The sequence below is a fragment of the Phoca vitulina genome, unplaced genomic scaffold, assembly GCF_004348235.1.
Source record: "Phoca vitulina isolate PV1807 unplaced genomic scaffold, GSC_HSeal_1.0 scaffold10, whole genome shotgun sequence".
NCBI lineage: Eukaryota > Metazoa > Chordata > Mammalia > Carnivora > Phocidae > Phoca > Phoca vitulina.
The window spans coordinates 10668145-10690932 of NW_022589713.1; the positions used below are offsets into that span (position 1 = coordinate 10668145).

The 22788-nt window shown below is 43.8% G+C and overlaps 1 protein-coding gene across 1 annotated transcript; it reads right to left on the reverse strand.

The window, feature by feature from the left end:
- Nucleotides 1-18747: 18747 nt before the first annotated feature.
- Nucleotides 18748-22323, reverse strand: ZIC1 (Zic family member 1). Its single transcript, XM_032409196.1, has 3 exons — nt 21316-22323; nt 19735-19898; nt 18748-19064 (listed from the first exon to the last, which is right to left on the reverse strand). Exons 1-3 carry the CDS (start codon nt 22295-22297, stop codon nt 18867-18869), a joined length of 1344 nt encoding a protein of 447 aa, XP_032265087.1. The 5' UTR covers nt 22298-22323; the 3' UTR covers nt 18748-18866.
- Between the last annotated feature and the right edge of the window lie 465 nt (nt 22324-22788).

Below are 22788 nucleotides of genomic sequence, written 5' to 3' on the forward strand. Positions count from 1 at the left end.
AAAAAACTTACATGTTTATATCCACAAACAGAATTTAGTTCCACTTCACAACAGATTCAGATCTAAGAGGGGCGGAGTCCCTCTCCTGGGACAGAAAAATCACCGTTACAATCACCCCAAGTCATTGGTTACTGAATTGGTCCATAGTAGGCAGACTGGAAATGTCAAATATGGAGACATTCACCACTAAGCCAATTTTATATTATGTTGTGCAGTCCTTCCTCTACACAACCATTGCCAACCAATAGGTGGGCACCTGTAAGATCTCCCTTACACTCATCACTTTTTGGAAATCTTTTCTAATTAATTTCATTCAGTCAGCCATTAGGACAGTCAGTCAAAACAGATCAAAATGCTTACCCTCATGGAGTTTACATTCTAACTACATCACATTTACTTTAAAGATAGGTAAAAATAAAAAAAATAAATAATAAATAAAGATAGATAAAAATAGAATGATGAATAGCAGATATTTGATAGAGATGAATATATAGAGTCATAGATACACCAACAGATACAATGGTTGGTACAAAAACAAATAGTTATCCTATATCTCCCAGGGCACTCAGAATTATATCACTAAAGAGTATGTTTGGGATATAAATCAGATATGTTGCTTTCCAATTGTTTTCCTGTAACATTATGTGCGCATGTTATCCTCATTATGGGCTTCCCCTGAGCAGAAAATATGTTCTTCATTTTCTTTGTACTACGTTCAAGAGGCAGGTTGTACAGTGCCCCCAAATAGACTATGAGTTCATTAACTGAGTGTTGAATAATACATTGCATTTATAAGGTGCTTTTTAAGTTTTTAAAAGGCACTCTCATGCACATTATCATTATTAATATCATGTACATGTTCTTACTCTAATGCTAGATCAAGAAGAAGACAGTGATTACAGTAAGGGTAATGGTGGCAAGACAAGTAGTATGTTTGAGACCACCAGCCTTGTTTGCTAAGAATCTGTCCAAGGTTGTTGTTGTTGTTCGCTTTTCGTTTTTGGAATCTCTATGAAAGTCCAGACCCTAGAAATCACAGGCACCAGTAAGCTTAAAATCACAGCAATAGAAGCAGGAGAAAGGAAACAAACTTTGGGCCCAGAGAAAAATTCAAATCCAAGGGCACAATCTAGGACTTTAGTCAATGACTTTTAAACTTCACTTTGTTAAAATGTAGATTCCCAATCAACACCCTAACCCATACATTCTCATTCCTTAGACATGAAGTGAAGCCCAGGAATATGAATTTGTATAAACATCCCCAAAATGAATCTGACCCAAGGGGCGCCTGGGTGGCTCAGTCGGTTAAGTGTCTGCCTTCAGCTCAGGTCATGATCCCAGAGTCCCAGGACTGAGCCCTGCATCCGGTTCCCTGCTCAGCAGGGAGTCTGCATCTCCTTCTGCCCTTCACCCCATTTATGCTCTCTCTCTCACAGTCTCTCTGTCAAATAAATAAAATCTTTAAAAATATGATTCTGACTCAAGTCCTCTGAAAAACACTGGTCCAGAGAGAACTTCCCTGACTGCAAAGACTGGGCTGGGGATGGTTAGTCAGTTCAATGAATGGCTTCTACAGCTTGGCTTGGTACCAAAGGTCTGTTACAACAGACATAACACAGTGATAAGAAAAGCTATCATTTCTGAGTGCTGTCATAAGAACCACTGATGCTGGAGATGTATGGACTAGGATCTAGCCCCAGGGAGGAAAGAACTAGAATGCTTCTAATGCCCTAGTTTCATGGTACTGTCGAGGCTGGTTTGTATCCTTGGGGAGATTTGGGTGCCAGGCAGGAAAATCTAGCATATTCAGAACATGGAAGAAAACTATGACAGAATGCCAATCTATGGGCAGGACAGGTTGAAAGGAAGATAATTTTGCACTTTGAAGGGCTTACTTATTCTTATTCCTAATATTCTAGATCTGGTTAGAAAAATGGAGAAGGGCAACATAAGCTAAAACTAGAGGCCCACTATAAAAACTCAAATCTGAAAATTATAATTCAATTCCAAGTTCCATAATGAGTTACATTATGAGGATGCTGTGTTTTCTGCCTCCATCAGGAATGGCCCAGAAATAAAGTCTGAAGGGCAGATGTGTTATGGAAGGAGAAAGAATGAGGTGGGAGTTAACCCTGAACTTCAAGAGCCTATATTTCCCACCAGAAAAGTAGATGGCACAGAATTATGCTATAGCAAAAATCTCATTTTAAAATCTATAGCTATCATTATTTTCCCCACATACTGAGAAGTTCTACCATAATCAATGCACAAAAAAAAAAAAAAAAAACACAAGTAGAAAGTAACAAACAGATGTTGGAACATTTAGATGACAAACATTCAAATAACTGCAAGTTTAAATTATTAAGCTACATTTTTGCTGGCAAGATGTTATGAAATGATATCTAATATATAGGGGTACATGGAAAAATATTAGCATTTATTTAACCCAGAGGAAGTATTTTTATATATGTAAAAACCAATGTTGAAAGAGGTTCACTGGCTTCTCCAAGTACACACTTGGGTAGTCCAGGATGAAGGAAGTAAACTTTTACCTTTTTAATTTTAAAGTCCAAACAATTTTGAATGAAAATCTTTTGACTTATCTGCAGATAGATGATAGATAGGTAGATAGATACTTTAGTGAAGTTCTTCCTGACTTTTTATCTTTTTCTTTTTGTTAGTTTATTAATAAAAAATTAAATATATACTGAAGTAGAGAGAATGTTATCATGATCCCAAGCACCCATTCCAAACATCACATCATTTCATCCATAAATAGTTTAGTATAGAGCTCTAAAAGATTGGTACTCTCTTTTGAAAAATCAACCACAATATATGGTTTCATATAACTTAATGAGATAAGGAAATAATACATTTAAATCACGGTGCATAAATTCATATTTATTATTATATCGATAATTGGGGGATTGCCTTGGGTGGTGTAAAGCTGAAACTCCATGCATTTAAGTGATAGCTTTTCAAGTACGATGATTTTTCCATACCAGTTCAAGTTCATATGATTTTTTTAATAAAAGGAATTCCTAGTCATCACATTTTCCCCAAATCAGAAACTTTTGAGTGAATTATTCTCACTCCATTATGAGTACTAGACTCTGGAATTTGTGAGATTTCCCACTTGAAGCTTCCGTCTTCATTGATTATGATGATCATCAACTGAATTATTCTTTTCCTCTTGATAACTACAGAGCTCCTTGATTCCAGCGCTAATAAAGGCTCTGGTATTGGAAGAAAAACTGTTGAAAAGATCAAGAATAGCAACCCAAAGCTCAAACCCAAAGCTCAGTGTTTCAGAAAAACATACCAGTTGCCTTAAAAAAAGCCACTCTGCTTTGTAGCAAACATTAACTACATATTAGTTAAGTAACAAATATTTACATATTAAATAATATGATGCCTAAGATGTGCTTCAAAATAATCCTGGGGGAGAACAGTGGGTGGAAATATAAACTAAATTGACTATGAGTTGATAAATGCTCAAGTTGGGTAATAGAGATTTATTACATCATTCTATTTTTGTATATGTTTGAAATTGTTCAAAAGAAAACTTTTTATAAAAAGGATAAGAAACACATGAAAAATGACAAAACAAAGTCCTAAAACATACTTTGCAACCCCTCTTGCCTGAACTGACTCATCCAAACAGCTAGCAAGTACAAACCATACTGATCTGAGTTGCGCCACTTTCCAATCGACCAAAAGAACAGCAACAAAAGGAAAAAAAAAAAAAAAAACAGGAATCTGAATAATATATAAACTGACCAGTTATTTCTAATTCTTTGATTAGTTACCAGTTAGTCCTTCTTAGAGCTTCTAAAGAAACTGAATGCAACCCTTTTCAGAAAACATGAATGATTCCTCGGTTTTGTAGGGTGACTATCAAATGTTATAAAATGGACATAAAATTTCCTTGGAAAATATTTCGAGAAAATCACATCAGTCTTAGGGAAAGGGAAAACACATGGCTTAATATTTCAGAACAAATCGAAAATTCATGAAAAATTAGTCATATGCTGACACTTTTATAGTAAATATTTTAAAAACTGAATAAAAATGAACAAAAGAACCATCATAAAAATAAGAAAAAGATTTATTTGTTAGTGACAACGGAATCTGTATTTAGATGAAACAAATAATAGAAAAGAGAGAAATCCTGTACAATTTTGCAAAGTGGAAATGTCCTGGTGACCAATCAGTGTCCTCTTTTGAGGTATTTGCCCAGAGTTATCAGAACTTGGTCTCTGCTTGGTCTGACCCACTTCAACCATTAAAATGGACACCCTGATTGCTGAAAAGCTCTGACCAGCCCCAGAGCCCAGCATTCACAAAGTTTAAGCCCATGAAGGGAGCCCAGGCTAGCTGACTACAGATGGGCACTTGGACAAAACTTCCCCCAAAAGACAAAGGCCTGGCAAGGATTCAGGCAGCGAGCTCACAACACCATTACCACCATCCTGAGAAAGGTCTTTTGAAAATTTCATATTACCTTAGGTTCCAGAGCAAGGGAGAGAAGAAGAGAAGAGGGGGAGATAAGGGGGAGGAAAAGGAGCAAAAGAGGGCATGAAGGAAAGAGAAGGAAAAATCCATGATATGATATTTTGTTCTGATTTTCTAAATCAGCAAGTGACACCCAATATCTTCTAAAGAGAATCAAAAACTTAAACATTTCCCAATCGATTTTGTTTATGCCTCTCTTATGACAAATACTATATTTTATTTTATATTTTGACTAACTGTATATGTCTCTCCTATTATATTCCTGGAGGGAAGAAAGCATTTGAAATTGATTTTTGAAATGCCATAGTCACCATAACAATAACTATACTTATCTTTAATGTTTGTCGGGTTAATTAATTAATCAATCAATTGGTCTAGTCAAGTGCAGTTAACTGATAGGTAAGTAACAAGCAACAGCTGCAGAACCTGTGGATTGAATAATATACTCAATATATTTAGCTCTTCACACTGATCTAGCGAGGAGAGTGTGCAGGAGCATTGTGTTTTCCTCTTATTCTTGTTACTTTGCATAGTAGGATTTGTATAGCCTTCAGTTCATTAATATATATAGCAAGCATATTTTACATGATTTGCATATGATCAGAACTTAGTTTACACTTCCCAAATCCACACCCTTAAACAATTAGATTTAATAGTGTTTCCATCTCCTAAGCCCCTGGTTTATGAAAATATTTTTTGTAATTCGTGTAAACAAAACACTGGAAATGTATTTTATTTCCTTTTCAAACTAAGAAAGAGAAAGAGATAGGTTCCCTGTATCCTTCCTTGTTTAATAGAATCATATTTCTGAAACAGGACTCTCAGAAAAGAAAACCTTAACAATGAGGTTTTACAATTAGGAGTTACTAGTTTATTTCATTTATATCCAAATCAGTTAAGAAGATTTCCCTGATTTCATTTTTTTTCACAAATAAAATTCTACCTTTAAAAGTTTTTTTTTCTTTAATACATAAGCAAGACTAAGTGAAATCACTACTTTGAGGACTATATAAAAATTAAGTGAGTATCATCTAGGGCACTGATTTCACAAGTGAAAAAGCTAAGTAAGAGCCAAGAATATTAACTGACTTTATGAGGTCAGCAAGTGAAATTATGATTGAAGCAGCACAAAAAATCACATAACCTCCATAGGATATTGCCTAAATTGTACAAATCACTTATTTGAAGATACACACACACACACACACACACACACATATACACACACACTAACCTTCAAATGTGGCCCTTCGATTCAATTATTGCCTTAAATCTGTAAATATTTATTGATTCAGGAACTAAAATAATACTAGCTGAATTTTTTTTTTAATCTAATGAATATCCTAGGGTTTTTCTCAGCCAGGGTGTTATATACATGGTCTGGAATATATCTTAGGTCCATAAATTTCAGCCTGTTGTACCAAAAATAGCAGAGCTCTCTGGAAAGATTTATAGTATATAAAAGTAGTGGTACAGAAAACAGAAACAGCACCGAAGTTGTTGAATACTAATTAACTGTTGTCCTCAACTCCAAATATTTTTTTTCTAGCTCACACACATTTTGGAATTTTAAATGCAAAGTCTGGTATAACAAGCCATAAAAATAGGTAATAATCATTAAAGAAAAAAAATGTTGGACCCTGGACCTTTGTTTGTTTTCATTTCCCTAAGTGAGGTTTCTTTTCATTTTTCTTTTTGTGCACAGGCATCTCTTTTCTAATATGTTTAACACACAATTCTTGGAAATTTTTATTGATCCATGCTTGTGGAATTTTGTACATTTATTAATATGACCATTTAAACTTTTTAAAACTCTCCTTCATAAAGATTTCAATACTGCAAATATATTTATAAGTTGTATAAGAATGAGCTCTATTTTTACTCATATTTTCTAAATAATTATTGCACACTTCTGAGGAATCTGTATACATTTGTTAAATGTTTACCATATAATGATTGGTTAAAAATAAATTACTAATTTGAGAGTAAAAGGTCACCATCACAGTTCTGAATCAAAAGCTGCTTGCAGGGCTCTAAAACTTCCAAAAGAAAAATTAAAGTTCAGTCAGTTGTTTTTCTGTCTGTGAAACAGTAAACAAATTACCTGCCTTTCAAAGTGCTTTTCAAGATATTTCTACCTCCTATAGATAGAACTAGAGAGACTTTTCATACTGGACCTGTGGATACTGACAAATACATTTTATATTCATAAGTATGAAGATAATTTTATATTTTTGAGAGATGCTACTTACTAGTTTTATGCAGTGATACATGGGAGCTTTATTTTTATGTGCAGGATCTTTCAAACAGCTAATTCAACAAGGGAATTTCAAAAAAGTTATTTATGACAAATAAGATAATATTCAAGAAGTTTAAATTTGTGGATTATTGTTCCCACTTACATAAAAATTGTCTTAATTCAAATGGGTTTTTAGTTTAATTCTAATATCACTTTGTTCTTTTTCCAGAAAATCACCTCACATCACCTGTGGAATTCCGTCATATATGGCATGATTTTTTTTTTTCCTTTTGTGGAGAAGAGCCCAAGAGAGAATTCACACCACAATGACCCTGCTGTGCCCTATGTTTATTAGGCAGTAATCCTCAGGGAAAGGATTTTGAAAATGTATTAGAGCTAGAACCAAGAACTGGTGTTATTTTGAAGAAGTTAGTACTGCTTAAAATTCTATTTTAAGTCAGACATTATAGTGTAATTCCTTTAAAAACAAAAGAAATGCTGCGTTTGATGTTACAAATGAAAGGTTTTGTTCCTGATACCGAATTACACTATTCATTTATCTTGGCCCTATCGGTGTAGGTGGAGCTTTTTCCCCTCCTTTTTACTCAACAACAACAATAATAGTATCAGATCTCGGACTAAGAATCTGACCAAACAAAAGGATGATGTGAACATCCTAGATCCAGCTTTATGAAGCTTTATGAAGCTTAATGAAGCAATGCTCCCCCCCCCCCCCACACACACACACCCTTGGTTGATAGAGATGATTAAGCTCCTCAAGCTTGAATCTACAGGGAAGTTGTAGCCATGCAGTTCCCATATGAACAAATATTGGCGCTTCCACCAAGAATCCCCCAAACCAGTTACAAACTAAGGAGTTCAAATCTACAAAAGAGTGGACCCAGGGGGCAGACGGGAACGCAGGAGGGTGCGAAGTTAGTAACTATGTTTTGAGAAACCAAAACCTTACTATATATAATACATATTATATACATATAAAAATATATATATAGTTAGCTCCCGCTTGAATAATAATAGCTTGAGCTTTCTTTACAACATTTACCGTCTAATAATTAATGATGCCCGCGCCGGGCACCTTGTGGCCAGGGCTTGGGTTCGGGCGACCGGGAGCCCCTGACGTCAGCGGCAGCGCGGCCTGCGTCAGGTCCCGGGTGGCCCCGACCAAGGCCACGGGGGTTTTGGGGAGGGAGGCCGGGGCAGGACCCGATGAAACCCCAGAAGGATGGAAAGGGGCTTCCCTCACGTTAGCCAGAAAGTCACGTCGCAGTTAGAACCTCAGCGTTCGTAGCGGGGGGGCGGGGGGCCGGGGGGGGGGGGGGGCACTCGCGGGTACCCCAGACTTGCGAGCGCGTCTGGAGGCCCAAATCCAGGTGCAGGCTCCCTGGGCTAGACGAGGGTGGGGCCTGTAGAGAAGGGGGCCAAAGAAACTAAGAGCAAGTCTGTAAGCGGCGATCGCTTCCTTCCTTCCACTCTTAGAAGATTGTACGAAAATCAGCGTTATATTGTTTCCACCGACTCCCAAAAGTGGACCTTAAAATGAAACAGACCCACCGCTTCTACCTCAACTTGACACAACTTTGGCAGTTGGTGATCCCGGGCAGTTTCTCGCCTGTACACCAGTAGCTGGTGATCGCAACCGGGGGGAGGAGAGTGCTGGGACCCGCCGCTGGGGGAAAATGAACTCAATCGATCTCGCAGTTCACTAGCCACAATCTTTCCTTTCTCCTTTCTCTGACAGCCTTTCCCTTCTTTCTCCATTCTCTTCTTAACTCTTAGACCAGCTTTTGCAACCTTCCCAAGCCTGAGGGGTTCTCAAGATTTTGGAAAGGTGTGCTTTTTCCAAAGGAGGTCAGGACGTCTATCGTCTCGAAAAGTGTTCAACCCGCGCAGCTGTCCTTGTCTTAAGGGTCGGGAACCAGAGTTTAGAGAGTCATCGGCCTGTGCGTGGGACGCTGTCTACAGAACTCATTCTGGAGCAAATCCTGTAGCTCTCGTAGGCCCTGTCAGGATTTCTTCTATGTAGGCTCTTAGAGAATGATTTCTCCCCGCTAGATTCCTTATTTTTAAACTATCTTTTTTTTCATGATAGTACGTGCCTTTCTCGTTTAATTTTCCATCTTTTCATTTACACTCAGAGGACACAGGGGAAAGAAGATGGAGACTCCCTGAGCAAAGATATGAGGCCAAAAACTGTTTCGTGTACGTTTTCGCCTGGAATAAATTCGGGTCCCAGGAACCGCCCCTGGGCAGATCCAGCAAAACCCAGCGGCAGAAACCAGCAGTCAGGTGCAGAAAACTGCCTTTGCCTCTGCAATACTCTCCGCGGGAAAGCAACGTAAGGAAGTCAGAGAGTAGAGGGTCGAGAGGCACAGAGCAAGAATACCATTTCGCTTCGTCCTCCCCCTTGCACTCTCAGAGTGGCTGGGAACTTCGACAAGAGCGAATTTCTCCCCCTTTTAGCGGGCTCTGCTATTGGGGAAAAGAAAAGAAAGCATTTTCAGGCTGTGCCTTTTTTTTTTTTTTTTTAAGTTAGAGCTTTAATGTCAACTTAAATAAAATGACACCTTCCCGAGTCAGTCAATAAATACCGCTGGAGCCGCCGCACCCTCCAAGGGGCTGCAGTAAAGTGCCCAGCTCGGCCGGGGAGCTGCAGGTTCAGCCCCAGCGCTCCAGGCCAGGGTCCTGGTGGCCAGCCTGCTTTCCCTTTCTGGGCTCCAAAGTCTGGAGACAAATCGAACCAAATCAAATTGAGGGACGCATCAACTTTGAAACGGCTTTAAAATCTGTGACTCTCTCCTCTGTATGTGCCCCACTGCCTGGCGGATATAAATTGTCACACTCTAGTATCTCTTTTGAGTAAAACATTAACTCAAAATATATGAATCTCAAAGAAGAATTATTGCCATAACTGTGTCACTGTCTTCACAGCCTTGCCTGGTGTTAGGATTTAACACATCAGAATTCATTAGAATGAATGATTAGCCTTATTTATAAGCATTTCCTCAAGGTGGAGACTTGGAAGATTTCAGGAATTATTCAAAGAATGTTTTTTGGTTTTATGTTGTTTGTTTTTTAAGGAGATAGGAATGTGTCTTTTACGGGGTGTCCTTCACTGCCCTTTTCAGGCAGTGATTGGCCCTCCTGACGTTTGGTTAAGCCTCGGGACTTAAAAAGATCATTTCCTCGTACACTAATTTGAGCAAAATCTGGATTCAGAGCGTGGGTTTACACGCCCAGCTCGAATGTCTAATGTATCAAATCCTCGTTAACGAACGGCCCGCTCCGTGGTCGTGTCAGCCAAAGGTCAGCCCCGTGCAACAGGGCAGCGCGGTTCAAAAGCACTCTTCCAGAGCCCTGCCTACCCCTCCCCCCAAAAAATCCATCTTTCACATTTCAATAATAGAGCACACGGACTTCCAACAAGAAATACCAAGGCTGTTTTTTCTTTCCTTCTTTCTTCACATTAGTGACATGTAAACGACGTGTCCTAAGGCAACTACTGAAAAATTAAGTTTATTTTTTTTTTCCAGAGGAAAGGGAATGGAGTTAGTGGACAAGGTAATTGTCGAAATGTCCTCAAGAGGCACGTATATTTGAGAAGCGTGACTTAGAAATCTTCACTTAAAATAGTAACAACAACGACGACGACGACTTCACAGCATTCAAATGGAAACCATGAGTAAACTTTGTTGGAGACCTTAGGGATTAGAAACTGCTTTGGGAAAGGGACGGTTCTCCTCCCCCGCTACTATCCCAACACACACACACACACACACACACACACTTTAGAGACCAGCAGAAAGCTCCTGCTTAAAAGGTAGGTTTTGGTGTCCACAGGGACAAAGAAGATCCAGGAGAGCAAGGATGCTTTTCGCTCCCAACTCACTGGGGAGCCCCGCGACATTTCTGACTACCTTGGGGTCCTCAGCGTTCATACACACCAGCCGCAGAAGCCGGATTGGCGCGGCTGCTCCAAATCAGCCCAACTTCTCAGCGCGCGCTTCGGGCCACGCGCGTGCACGAAGTCGCGGGCCCAGTCAGCTAGGAAGGTGGCGGGGCGGGGTGGGGGAAGAACACGACTTACCAAGTCTGGGGTCTAGATTTCGGGCAAGGTTGACAGCAGACAGAAACCAGGCAGATAGTCCTACCGAAGACGGGCAATATGGGCAGGGACTAAGGCGCGAGTCGGGGGGAAGGAAAGCGCCTGTCTGGTTTGGGGTCCATCTTGGCCCCGGCCCGCTCCCCCGCCGTCGCCTCCGCAGACTAAACTCGGACTGACCCGGGGAAGGCCACAGAGCCCGCCTCGCCTCTATCAGGCCAGAGCCTCCGGGCCTCCGGGGCTCTGGCGCCGACCCGGGGCGCCGAGGAGGTGGGGGGGGGGGAAGAGGCGTCCCCACTCTCTGGCCCGGGAAAGAGCAACCACGTCGCCAGCATGGATGCTGGCGGCCAAGCTGAGCAGCCGGGCAAGTCCGTCGCGCCCGGCCGCTGGCTTGCAGACCCCGGCCCGCTCCCGCCCCCGCCCCTCCCTTCCGTCAAGCCCCTCGCCAAATGAAAAGGGTTCTTTGGGCCCTGGCCTTTTGGGGAGGAACGCAAAAACCCATGCTGGGTTTGAGCTTTCTGCTCAGAGTGAGCCCAACACAGGTCTTCATCATAAGCATGGAGTCCGTGGAATCTAGATCGCCCCCCACCCAAACACACAGCATGTTTGAACACAAAAAGACCCAAATCGCGAAGGGTTTCCTGTGAGGTGGCTCTTGTGGCGGGGGGGTTCGTTCGATCAAGGGATTCTGCGCTCCGGACTAGACGCTGGGCTCTCTGGCCTCTGGGGACCTCAGACAAGAGAACCCTCCTGCTCCAGCCCGTTAGACCAAGTCCCCGGGCGTGGGGGTGACGGGCTTCTGCCAGATCTCCGTGGGTCCGGGTCCCTGCGGCTCTTCTCAAGCCATCTTCGTATTATCAAGCTCTGAGACCTAGGGCCTGGGAAAGGGGAAAGGCCTTGTCCTGGCAGGAACGTTTCCCAAACCACTGGGCCGCACCCTTAAGCTGAAGACTTGGCGAGTGGTGGCTGTTAGATGAAATGATGCTATGGCCCCCGGTCAGAACTGGTAGGGTGAAGCTAGCCCTGGGTTACAGTACAGTGACACAAGGCCTCTCCTGTTGGCTGTGGGGGAAGCAAGAGAGATGGGTGTCATGGAATGGGTCCACCCATTCAGTTAAAAGTAAAATCCAGAGGAGGATTGGAACCTGTGGCAGCCATTATCTGATGACATGGGATGTAGGATTTTGACTAAAACACCCAAAGACAGAACTCTATAGAGACCGATCTGAAAATAGAATAATCCAGGAAGCCTCCACCAGCCCTCCCCTTTGTTTACAAGTTGGCCACTCCACCGGACAGGTTATGCATTGGCTCTGGAACTGTTAATACATTGGCCACAAAACATCATGCAACGTGCAGGACCCAAGAATGTCACCAGCGCCTGAAACTCCTGATTTCTCTCACCAAACCCTACACTTTACAGGTCTCTCAGCCAGAGCAGTTCCTCCACCAGTCATCACGTAAGCCCGTTTGATCTTTACAGAACTACATCAACTAGCGAGCTGACAAACATTATTTGGGAAGGGTCAATGAAAACCTCACAGCAAGCTGCTACTAGTCCCCTAAATGGGTAAGTAGTGGCTAGGACACAGAGAGAGGAAGAGGAAACAGGAGCGAGAAAAGAAAAAGGGGAGAGAGACAGACAAGGGGACATTCAGGCCTATATCTGGGCAAAGAGGGTGGGCGCCAGGAAAATCCCTACTGCCCTGTCTCCCTCCCACACACCCCATCTCAGACTTGGGCTCTGTTTAGGTGCCAGATGAGTGGAGGGTACGTATTCTCCTTGGAACTAAGGGAGAAGAAGGGCCAGGGTGCCAGCTTCCGGCTTAGGAGCGGACAGGCAGAGGGGGAATTCTCAACGTACTTGGCTCCTGTCTGGGGCTCGCGCACATCACAGGCCACGACCCTTGGGGTAAGGGAGACTTCTGTCTAGCCAGCTCAGCTTGCGGTTCCGATGGCTGCGAGCACAGGCTCGAGCCGACGCTATCTGCCTGGCTTTGTGAACTCACTTAAACCAGCGCGGTTTGAAAACAAACACGTGCAGCTTCCTCGCCTCACTATTTTGGCAGCCCGGACAGCGGCTTTCACAGGCCTGAGCCTCTGAGAGGTTCCCTCCGCAGCCCGCGTGGGCAAAGGCGCCTCCTGCATATTCATCAGCACGTGGAACCGCGGGTCGCGGGCCGCGCATGCGCACAGCTCTCCCAGCCGCAGCCCCAGCCCGCGGCGGCGACTTGGAAAGCGCCCCACCGGGCTACAGTGTGGCGCAAAGGGCCCTGCGAACGCTGACCATCCGGCCTTCTGTGGAGGTGCTTTGGGGAAGTCTTGTTGTTTCGCTCCCCCCATCCCGACACACACATCCACCCCAAAAGCCTGTGTTTATATATTTTCAGGAAATTTTCCAGGACAAAAATCTCCCTTGACGCTTAGACTCGCCCACCCCTATCCTTTCTCTTGGTTTTACCTGCCTCCACAACTCAGTTTTCTTTGCGAGAAGCTAGGATTTTCCCGGATAGACAGAAAATTTTTAAAAAGGAATCGGGCTGTGAGCTTCTCTCGCCCTCTTTACGTCCGTATGTTTTCTGTAGCTAGTGGGAATTGTCACACAAAGGATAGATTTGCTAAGGTATCTAGCCTTCAAACGTCTGGTGGGTGGTTTTTTTTTTTAAAGATAGGACTTCCATATGTTTATATCAACATTTAATAGTTGATTCTTGTGTATGCTATAGGTGAAAATATCACTAAGTTCACAACGAGTGAATTTCCCTCCATATACTAGAGATTCCCTGCAACCATCAGAGGCAACCAAAATATTGGGGACAGTTGACAGACAGTCGTATGTCTCTAGCATCTTCACGGCCAAATAATGTCATTTCCATAGTAGATAGCTAAATCCTACTTTATATTCTTAAAAAACCCACTTCCATTATAGCATCAATTGGAATAGCATCATACTGTTCTAGCTCCTTGCTCTAAAGTGGAAATAAACATTAGGAACTAATGCCAGAATTCAGCTTGCATGGTAAAAATAGTCCCTGTTTTGGCTTGATCTTGTTTCCTCTTGCTCAAGGAGAGACTCTGGAGCAACCAGTCTTGCAAAGATTAATGGAGAATATTGCCCATTCTCTGTATATATTATACCGTTATATTTGCAAAAACTTTGAAGAAAAGACTCAAATGTGACATGTCATAGGAAGTTATTAACATGTTTCTTATTTCTTCCCCCAAACTAGTGATTGTCACTTGAAAAAAAAAACAGATTGCTGTATAGTTACCCTTATAAAGCATTACTTTCTATATGTAACCAGTTTGAATGAGTACATATTACTGATGGTGACTGAGGTTGTAAATAGCTGGGAGTATCATGGGTAATGTGAACCTTTAGTGGTTAACTGGCATAGATGGGATACATCTTTTCATTGCCACTCTATTTTCAAGAATTCTAAAACCAGAGAGTGATATCAACTGTGACCATCTTCATGAAAACACTTTCTTTTTCCTAATATGAACACACAGTTCTAAGAACTACACTGATACTAGGAGGAGGCGAGAACTCTGTACCTAGAAAGGAGGAAATAAATTCGTAATTAGTATTTCATGTTAAAAAAAAAAATGTGAATTGGGAATGTCTGAAATCTGATGGTTTCATAAATAGTTCACAAGTATCAAAAGCACAAGCTCAGTGTCTTCCTTTGGAGTTTGCCAGACCATATACAGTTACTCCCCAACCCATCTTAAACTAATGCTGCTCTTTAAGGACCAGGGCCTTCTCCAAGCTGCCTCCTGGAAAGAAGTATGTTTAGGTACTAACTACACCAGCACTGATTCACAAGGGGTCCAACACACTTACTGTATCTTGGCCTCAAAAAGGGGATGTCTGGAAGGTTTCAGAGCTGGGGAGTGTAGTTCTGTTGCCAGTCCTTTAAAAGTTCTGAGAAAACTTCACAATCAACAAATAAAAACATCTAAATGCCAGGCCCATCACCAAAGAAGGTTAGTGCTATTTTCATTGTCAGCTAAAGCAAAAAAAAAAAAAAAAAATGATAAGCATATGGGCCAATTGAAAGGTTACATCTTTCTTTTGGAGGTGGTTTGCTTCTTAAAGGTTAACTTGAATGCTTGACTTTAAAAAATCAAAATCATCAGCTGCAAATGCTTAAAGCGGTTGGGGGTAGCTTTTGAAGAAGAAAACAAAGGATCTGAAATGTTTGAAAATTACTTAACCCCCATATAAATGGTGCTTGTATATTTATATGCTTACTCTGTAAATGTACACACACACATATCACAACTCATTTCTCTTCATTTCTCAAATATGATTGCTTGCACTTAGGCATTTTTTGTTGATACAATATAACTTTTTAATAACTTGTCAGTTGTTCTAATCACTTGATAGTATCCAGAATACAATGCAATGGAAATATGAATCAGGATGGCTGTCTGCCTAAACCAAAATCCACAGCTACACACAGAAACCAGCCATTTGCAGCATATTCAGCTCCTGCTAAATAGGGTCTAACAATATATCTCGCTGTTCACATTCATGTATTTCAAAACCTAATAGCCCATGAAGAAAAGTATGAAGAATACATCTCAAGAAGCAGACATTAAAGGTACCAGCAAAATAATAGACTACATTTAAGTTTGAAGCATTATTTTAAGCGACCTACATCATTAATGACTTTTTCTTTGTGGTGGGTGTTGGAGAAGAGAATGCATAAGGGGCATTGGCATAAATATTGGCTTCTACTGTAAAAGTTCCTTTCCTGTGAGTGAGATTATTCACAAACACACACAGTATTCCTCAAATGGTTTTTTAAAAAATTATTTGGCTTCAAAGCCAAAATAAAAAAATGTTTTAAATGTGAAATAGTTTTGAAGTAAATATTTACCCCTAAAATTTATATTTAAAATATCCTACTTAAATCATAGATCATAGTATATTTAATTACTATACAATGATATTAAAGTTAAAAAATCACCAGAAACATAACAAATAATGACACATTTATATTTCCAAATTTGAAGTAAACTGCTTTTAAGAATGGACAAAGAAAAAAATGCACTCATTTACTATCTTCTTAAATGTACTAACAAAGTTGAAAAATACTGTTATTATTATGATTATTATTGTCATAAATACTCATGTCAGGATCCCAGACATTCTGATCTCTATGGGAAGGGGAAGGATTATTAATTGAGGTATTTATCTTTCTTTCCTAGAGAGATGGAACTATCTTTATTCCTTTTTTTTTTTTTTTAATTATTGGGCCTAATGTCTAGTGTCATGTCAAATACTACACTATTAATCAATCTGAAACCTCCAAAGACAATTGGGGACAGCTTTTGGTCTCACAAATTTTAGGAGCTAGCAGCATTTCTCGTTTAGGTGTTCAACTTCCTTAAATCTCGCCAAACCTTGCAAGGTGGCGCTCTTTTCATGAAAGGTTAATATTTACTCTTATAATCACAATAGTATTTTTTAAAAAGTTAAACACCACCATCTCCAGTTTTTTATGTGTTACATAAAATGCAGCAAATCCCCTCCTTTACCAATAAAACTTTGTTGCCAAAAGTGACAAATACAAATGGCAAGAGATGAAGACATGTCAACAAAGGATTTTTAAAGAGAATTTAACATTTTGATTTTGTAATTGGTCAACGATATACTCTGAAAAATTAATGCCTCTTTGAAATAGATGTCAATATCTTAAGGGGTTCTCATACTTTTGCAGGGTTTTCCCTCTCTTACTTTTCTTTTCAGAGTCAATATGGCCTATGATTTCCTGAACACACATAGCATATTAAAAAAGCAGGTCCAGGTTCGTCCTTGTCCACACTGAGGTCAGTTTCTGCCTCCTGCTCTGACACATCCACACCCTTGCAGCTACAGCCAAGGCCCTGATTTGTGATCTCCCCTACGTTGTCTGCTTAATGGGGCGATCATGCAAGCTACAACCAGAGACAAAGAAGCTCGCGTTCCTACCAGCGCAGCTAACTTCGAAGGAGCAGCATAGCTTGCAAATCTATCAAACTAAACTGCAAGAAAGACAATCTGATTTAGAGAAAAGGCGTTCTGCTACAGTCATTAAGCACAAGTAATTTAGATTTTTTATATTGTCTCCTCATTTACAAATTTACTGTATCAACGCCAGCCAATGGAACGAATTTCTTAAGTAAATGAGAAATAAATAAAAGAGATAGAAAGATAATCAAATTACATAAAATAATTCTCTTCCCTAGATGTATTTTTGAAAGAACTAATAACAGTGGCAAAATTATAGGAATAATAACATATCATAGTAAGTAATTAATTTAAATTAGCATCACGTTTGAAGAAATATAAGTAAAACGCTTTATGGGCGTTTACTTTTGTACAAAGAAGGAAGGTCTGTAAAACCATGCATCAACATCCTGAAAATTAGTTATGGCCATAAATGGTTTAATTGAAGACAGCAATTTAAAATATGATATTGTAAATCTGCAACTCGGTTTCAGCCAGGGGAATTTAATTTGGGGGGCAGCGGAACCCTCTGCTTCAAGTTCACTTGCAACACTGCAGAGTGAGCCCCTGAGCTTCTGACAATTCACCTACATTAATATTGATGTCGCCTGTGCAATCTATTTCTGTTATTTTTATGGTTGTTATTGTACGTCTGCAAAGGTCATTTAAATTATATAGCGGCCGAAAATTTGTTTCATAAATTTTGATATAAATACTAATTACACCCTCTCGGAGAGCCAGCAGGGTAGCGTTCATTTATCACGTTTATAGGACCTGCGATGACAGAAAGGGAAGGCGAGGGAGACTGGAAAGCTTTTCTAGAGACCCACTCAAGCTGGCCGAAGAGGCAGCAGGTTGCTGGGGGTGAAGAAGAAATTCCTACTACAATCACTGAGATTTAAGAATCTTTTAATAAGGTACGAAAGGTTACCAAACAGTTCTGGAAACTAAAGTGTACATACGAGTTTTTCTAGCCATAAATATTGAATAGCTGTAACATGAATAAACCGGCCCTTTACATGCGGATAAATATGGAAACTAGGAATTATATACATTATGTGGTTTTATCTTTTGCCAAAAGCAACGGACAGTTATAGTTTATATCTTCTTTAATATCACTTTACATAAACAAATGGAACAGTTTGACACGCAGATCCAGGCTCGTACTATACGAATTCTTGACAGGACGTGAAACAACATTTTACTGCACTAAAGTACTTAGACTTTGGGACGAGAAATGTTTGCACTTTATACAAAAAAAAAAAAAAAGCACATTAATACCAATAATATTCTGTTAGGTCGACGTGGAGACTGTAATCGTACAAAGTAATTCACATTTTGGTACACATTTACTAGAACATTCTTCCCATTCAGTACAAACAGTTGGCTTTCGGCCGCCCACCCCCCTCCCTTCCCCCTCCCCCGCCCGCCCGGCCCCTCCCCCCTCCCCCAATGCAAAGACCACAACGCCACGAACCCACCCGCCCGCTCCAACCGAGATATAACTATTTACAGAATCCAACAGTACAGTTTTAAGCTAATAATTCTGTATTTACAAGAATGCAAAGTAAAACAAAAACAAACAAACAAAACGGAAGCCCAGAGGGCCTGTTCGATTCCGACGAGAAACTGGCCCTCGGTCGGGGTTGGCAGCACTCGGTCAGGCGGCCGCCTTCTCCTCGACCACCCTCCCGCCCCTTGGCTACCAAACCTTTGCCAAAAAAAAAAAAAAAAGAAAAAAAAAAAAAGAAAGAAAGAAAGAAAAAAAAAAAAGAAAGAAAAAAGGAAAAAAATAAAGGTTTGGGGCTTTCTTTCTCTTACTCGGTCCTGGGTCTATTGGCAGGTTTAAAAAAAAAATAGGACTGCGGTGTCTGGGGCGGGGGGGAGGGGTAGGAGGCTGTGTTGATTCGCAGGGTTCATTCAGTAATATTTTGTGTACGTGTGTGTTCAGTCTCTTAAATAGGGTTTTGTTCGGTGTTTTGTTTCTGATTTTAAACGTACCATTCATTAAAATTGGAAGAGAGCGCGCTGTGGCCGGCTGTGTGGTGGACTGCGGAGGAGGAGGGCGACAGGGAGCTGGTGGTCGGGTTTTCTGTGGAGGGAGACACGATGGTGGGCGGCGTGGAGGACTCGTAGCCGGAGCTGGCGGCGGGCGAAGGCTGCGAGCCCTGCGAGGAGGATTCGTGGACCTGCGGGAATAAAGTCGCGTTTTTACGGAGATAAAGAGCCCGCGCGGCGGCCGCCTAGGACGGGTGAAGGCCGCGTGCCGCTTCCCCACACAGCGCTGAATCCCCTTGAACTCATGGGAGGCCTGACCCGCCGGACTTAGGCTTGGCTGCCCGCCTCCGCCCTGCAAAGGCAGTGCTCCAGGGAGGGACAGCGCCCCCCGGGACCCACAAAAGAAAAACAGATCTGGGAAGGGGGAGGCTGGATTTGAGGCAGGAGCCTGCGATGGTCCCTCCTGCAGCCGTTGTACTTTGCTTGCTCAGATTTAGGTAAGCAAACGCTCAGGCCTGTGTGCAAGAGCCCCGCACTCCTGCCAACGCTGCCAGCTACAATGGCGGCAGCTTCGGCACAGTCAACCCGCTGGTACAGCCCTAGCTAGCTCCCTACCTGGGCCAAATTCCGGTCGCGTGCCCCCTTCTTTTAACTTTTATTATTAAACAGTAAACTTAGGGTGCCCTCATTTCCCTTTCCAGCTCCCACCCTCCCTGCCCAGGCGCACTCAGCAAAGCGGAACCGTTGCCTTTCTGCCTCCGCCAGTTCCTTCCACCACCCGGCTGCCACTCGCCGCCCGGCCTGACCGAAGAGCGGAGGGGGTCCGGGCTCAAAGGCGGCCAGCGAGAGCGCGGCGATTACCTTCATGTGTTTGCGCAGCGAGCTGGGGTGCGTGTAGGACTTGTCGCACATCTTGCAAAGATAGGGCTTGTCGCTCGTGTGCACGTGCATGTGCTTCTTGCGGTCGCTGCTATTGGCAAAGCGTCGGTCGCAGCCTTCGAACTCGCACTTGAAGGGCTTCTCCCCTGGTGCGAAAGGCAAGAGAGAAGTCTGATTGCAACAAATCCTGCGGCTGTTTTTAAAATTTTAAACAATGATAAAAATCAAAACAAAATAAAAAGGCAACAGCTCTGTGTTAGTACCTTCCAAGTTAAAAAACCCGAGTCTTTAACATAAAGTCTTATATCTGCAGGGGAATTATAAATATCTGAACTATTTTAACTTCTAATCCAATTAGATCCAGATTTAATTTTTTTTATTATTATTATCAGTGGTGGTAGTTTTTCTAGATCCCAGAGTGGCAGCAGGTCTGGCTGCTGGTTTTTCTGCCCGGGGCTATACAGCCGACTTCGGGCGGCTCCTACCTAGTCCTTGCTTTCTAATTTTCACACTGCCAGCAGATTCTCCTGCTGTGTTGCTCTTCTCTCCTCCCCCTACCCCCTCCCCGACGCTCCGCACCCCCCTCGTCGCCTCCTCCACCCCACCCCACCCCCTACACACACTCACATTTTATAAGGTAATCTGGGCCGAGAGCTCGGCGCCGCAAATTCTTCCTTCACTCTGGCATTAAACCCCAAGTTCCAAACGCGGTTCACAGAAATCACCCAGGCAAACCAGAATAGGGAAGCAGACAGGATTCCCGGCCTTGTTGGCGCTAGGGGCCCGGAATGGCCTGCCTGACTCAGACCACAGGCTTGAGCTCGCCGCGAACTTTTCTTTTAACTGTTCCTGGCCGGTCTCTTCATTTTTAAAGGCTAACGTAGGGTATTTGGTGTTTTGAAAACTATCTCATAAAATCTAATTGACAAAAAAGACTTCTCCGCCTTCTGTCGACTCTCCCAACTCTTTAAGCTTACTCAAATACAAGTCACTACTAAAACTGGGCTCTTTAAATATGCATAAGCCTTCAAAAGCCTCCTCAGGCCCAACTTTCTTGCTTTCAATACTCCCCCCCACCCTTTCGGTTTTTGTTTCTTTCTCGGCGCCTCCATCCTATCTCCTCCAATTTCCTTAGCTCCTTCTTTTGACAACATCTTCACTAAGGTGTCTAGAGAAAGATGTTAGCCGGAAGCAAATGTTTAGATTTGTCTGCAGCTGGACTTGCTGGCGCCTCCGCCACCGCGGAGAATCGGCCACCTCTCCTGGCTTCGCGTACACCAAGGGCTCCACAAAGCTGGGTTTGTCTCTCTGCTCTCCCAGCCTTTTTAAGTCCTCATTTAAAAATCTAAATTCCTAGATACCTCTTGGCCAGTCCTCTCTATACCTCTTCATAATTTCAAGCCTCAAACTAAACACCAGCGCACACTTCCACTGCCTGCCTGCTGCAACCTGACGCCCAGACCCAACCGCGGCCCGGTTTGTGCGCCCCGGCCACTGACTTTTGGATTTCGGGTCCCAGGCCCAGGATGGAGGGGTGGGGGTTCAGGAACAGCGTTTTCGTACCTGTGTGCGTCCTTTTGTGGATCTTTAAGTTCTCAGAACGCGCGAAGACCTTGCCGCAGCCAGGAAAGGGGCAGGGGAAGGGCTTCTCGCCCGTGTGCACGCGGATGTGGTTGACCAGTTTGTATTTGGCTTTGAAGGGCTTGCCCTCGCGCGGACACTCCTCCCAAAAGCAGATGTGGTTACTCTGCTCAGGCCCGCCGACGTGCTCCACGGTGACGTGCGTGACCAGCTCGTGCATGGTGCTGAAAGTTTTGTTGCACGACTTTTTGGGGTTGGCCAGCTGCTCGGGCTCGATCCACTTGCAGATGAGCTCCTGCTTGATGGGTTGGCGCATGTAACGGAAGAAGGCGCCAGCGCCGTGATGCGCGGCCATGTTCACGTTCATAGGCCCATAACCGTGCAGCTGCGGCGCGGCATAATGCTCCGAACGCGGGCTGGTCACCTGGCCGTACTGTTCTGGCCGCGGGTACATGTCCCCGGAGAAGCCAAGCCTCATCTGCCCGTTTACCACGTTGGGCGACGCGTGGCCCGCCGCCTGCTCGTGAAGGCCAGGGAAGAGGAGGTGGCCCGCGGCGTCCGTGTGACCGTGTGGGCCCCCGAAGCCTCCGGCTGAAGCAGCGAACAGACTGTGCTGAGCGCTGGCTGCCGCTGCCGCGTCGCCAAAGCCCCGGTTGCGGAACAGAAAGTCCCGCGTGGAGTTGAAAGCTGCGCTCGAATAGGAGCCGACGTGGCCCGGGTGGTGGTGATGGCCCAGGGCCGCGGCAGCCGCGTAGCCGGGCGCCTGCGACGTGAAGGCCGTCTGGCCGGCGGAGGCCAGCTCGTGAGAGCTGGGGTTGAGCTTGAAGGCGCCCATGCCGTCGGCGAACGGGTTGATGCCCAGGCCCACGTCGCGCTCGGCCACGTCGCCCGCCGAGTGGTGGCGGGACGCGCCAAAGGTGGTCACGCCGATCGTGGGGTACTGGGGGCCGGCGTCCAGGAGCATCGTGGCTGCTCGGGGCGAGCCCCGGCCTCCCCCGCCCCCCCCACCCTCGCCCGCCGAGGAGGGAAAATCAGGAGGAGGAGGAGGAGGAACGGGAGGCGGAGGAAGAGGAAGAAGAAGAAGAGGAGGGAGGAGGAGTCGACCCACCTCGCGAAGTCCTAGCCCGCAGGCAGCGGCGCAACGCGCCGGGACGCCCGCCTGGCCAAGCGCGGGGAAGCCGGACGGCTCCGGGCCGCAAGCAAGGCGGGCTCCGGCGCCCGCCAAGAAGACCCCGCCGGCCGGGCTCGCACTTTCTCGCCGCTCAGTCTCTGCCGAGAGGACCCTGCGTCAAGGCTGCCCAGGGAAAGGCATGGAGCATCTCAGCCCCCCCAAAAAAAACTTCCTCCCGGATTTGTAGCATAGAGGAATGTGAGCGCCGGAGCCACGACTACTCGCCCTTTCTCCGCCTCGCGCCGTATGCCCCTCCTTACTTCTCCACTAGCCCCTCGCCCTTT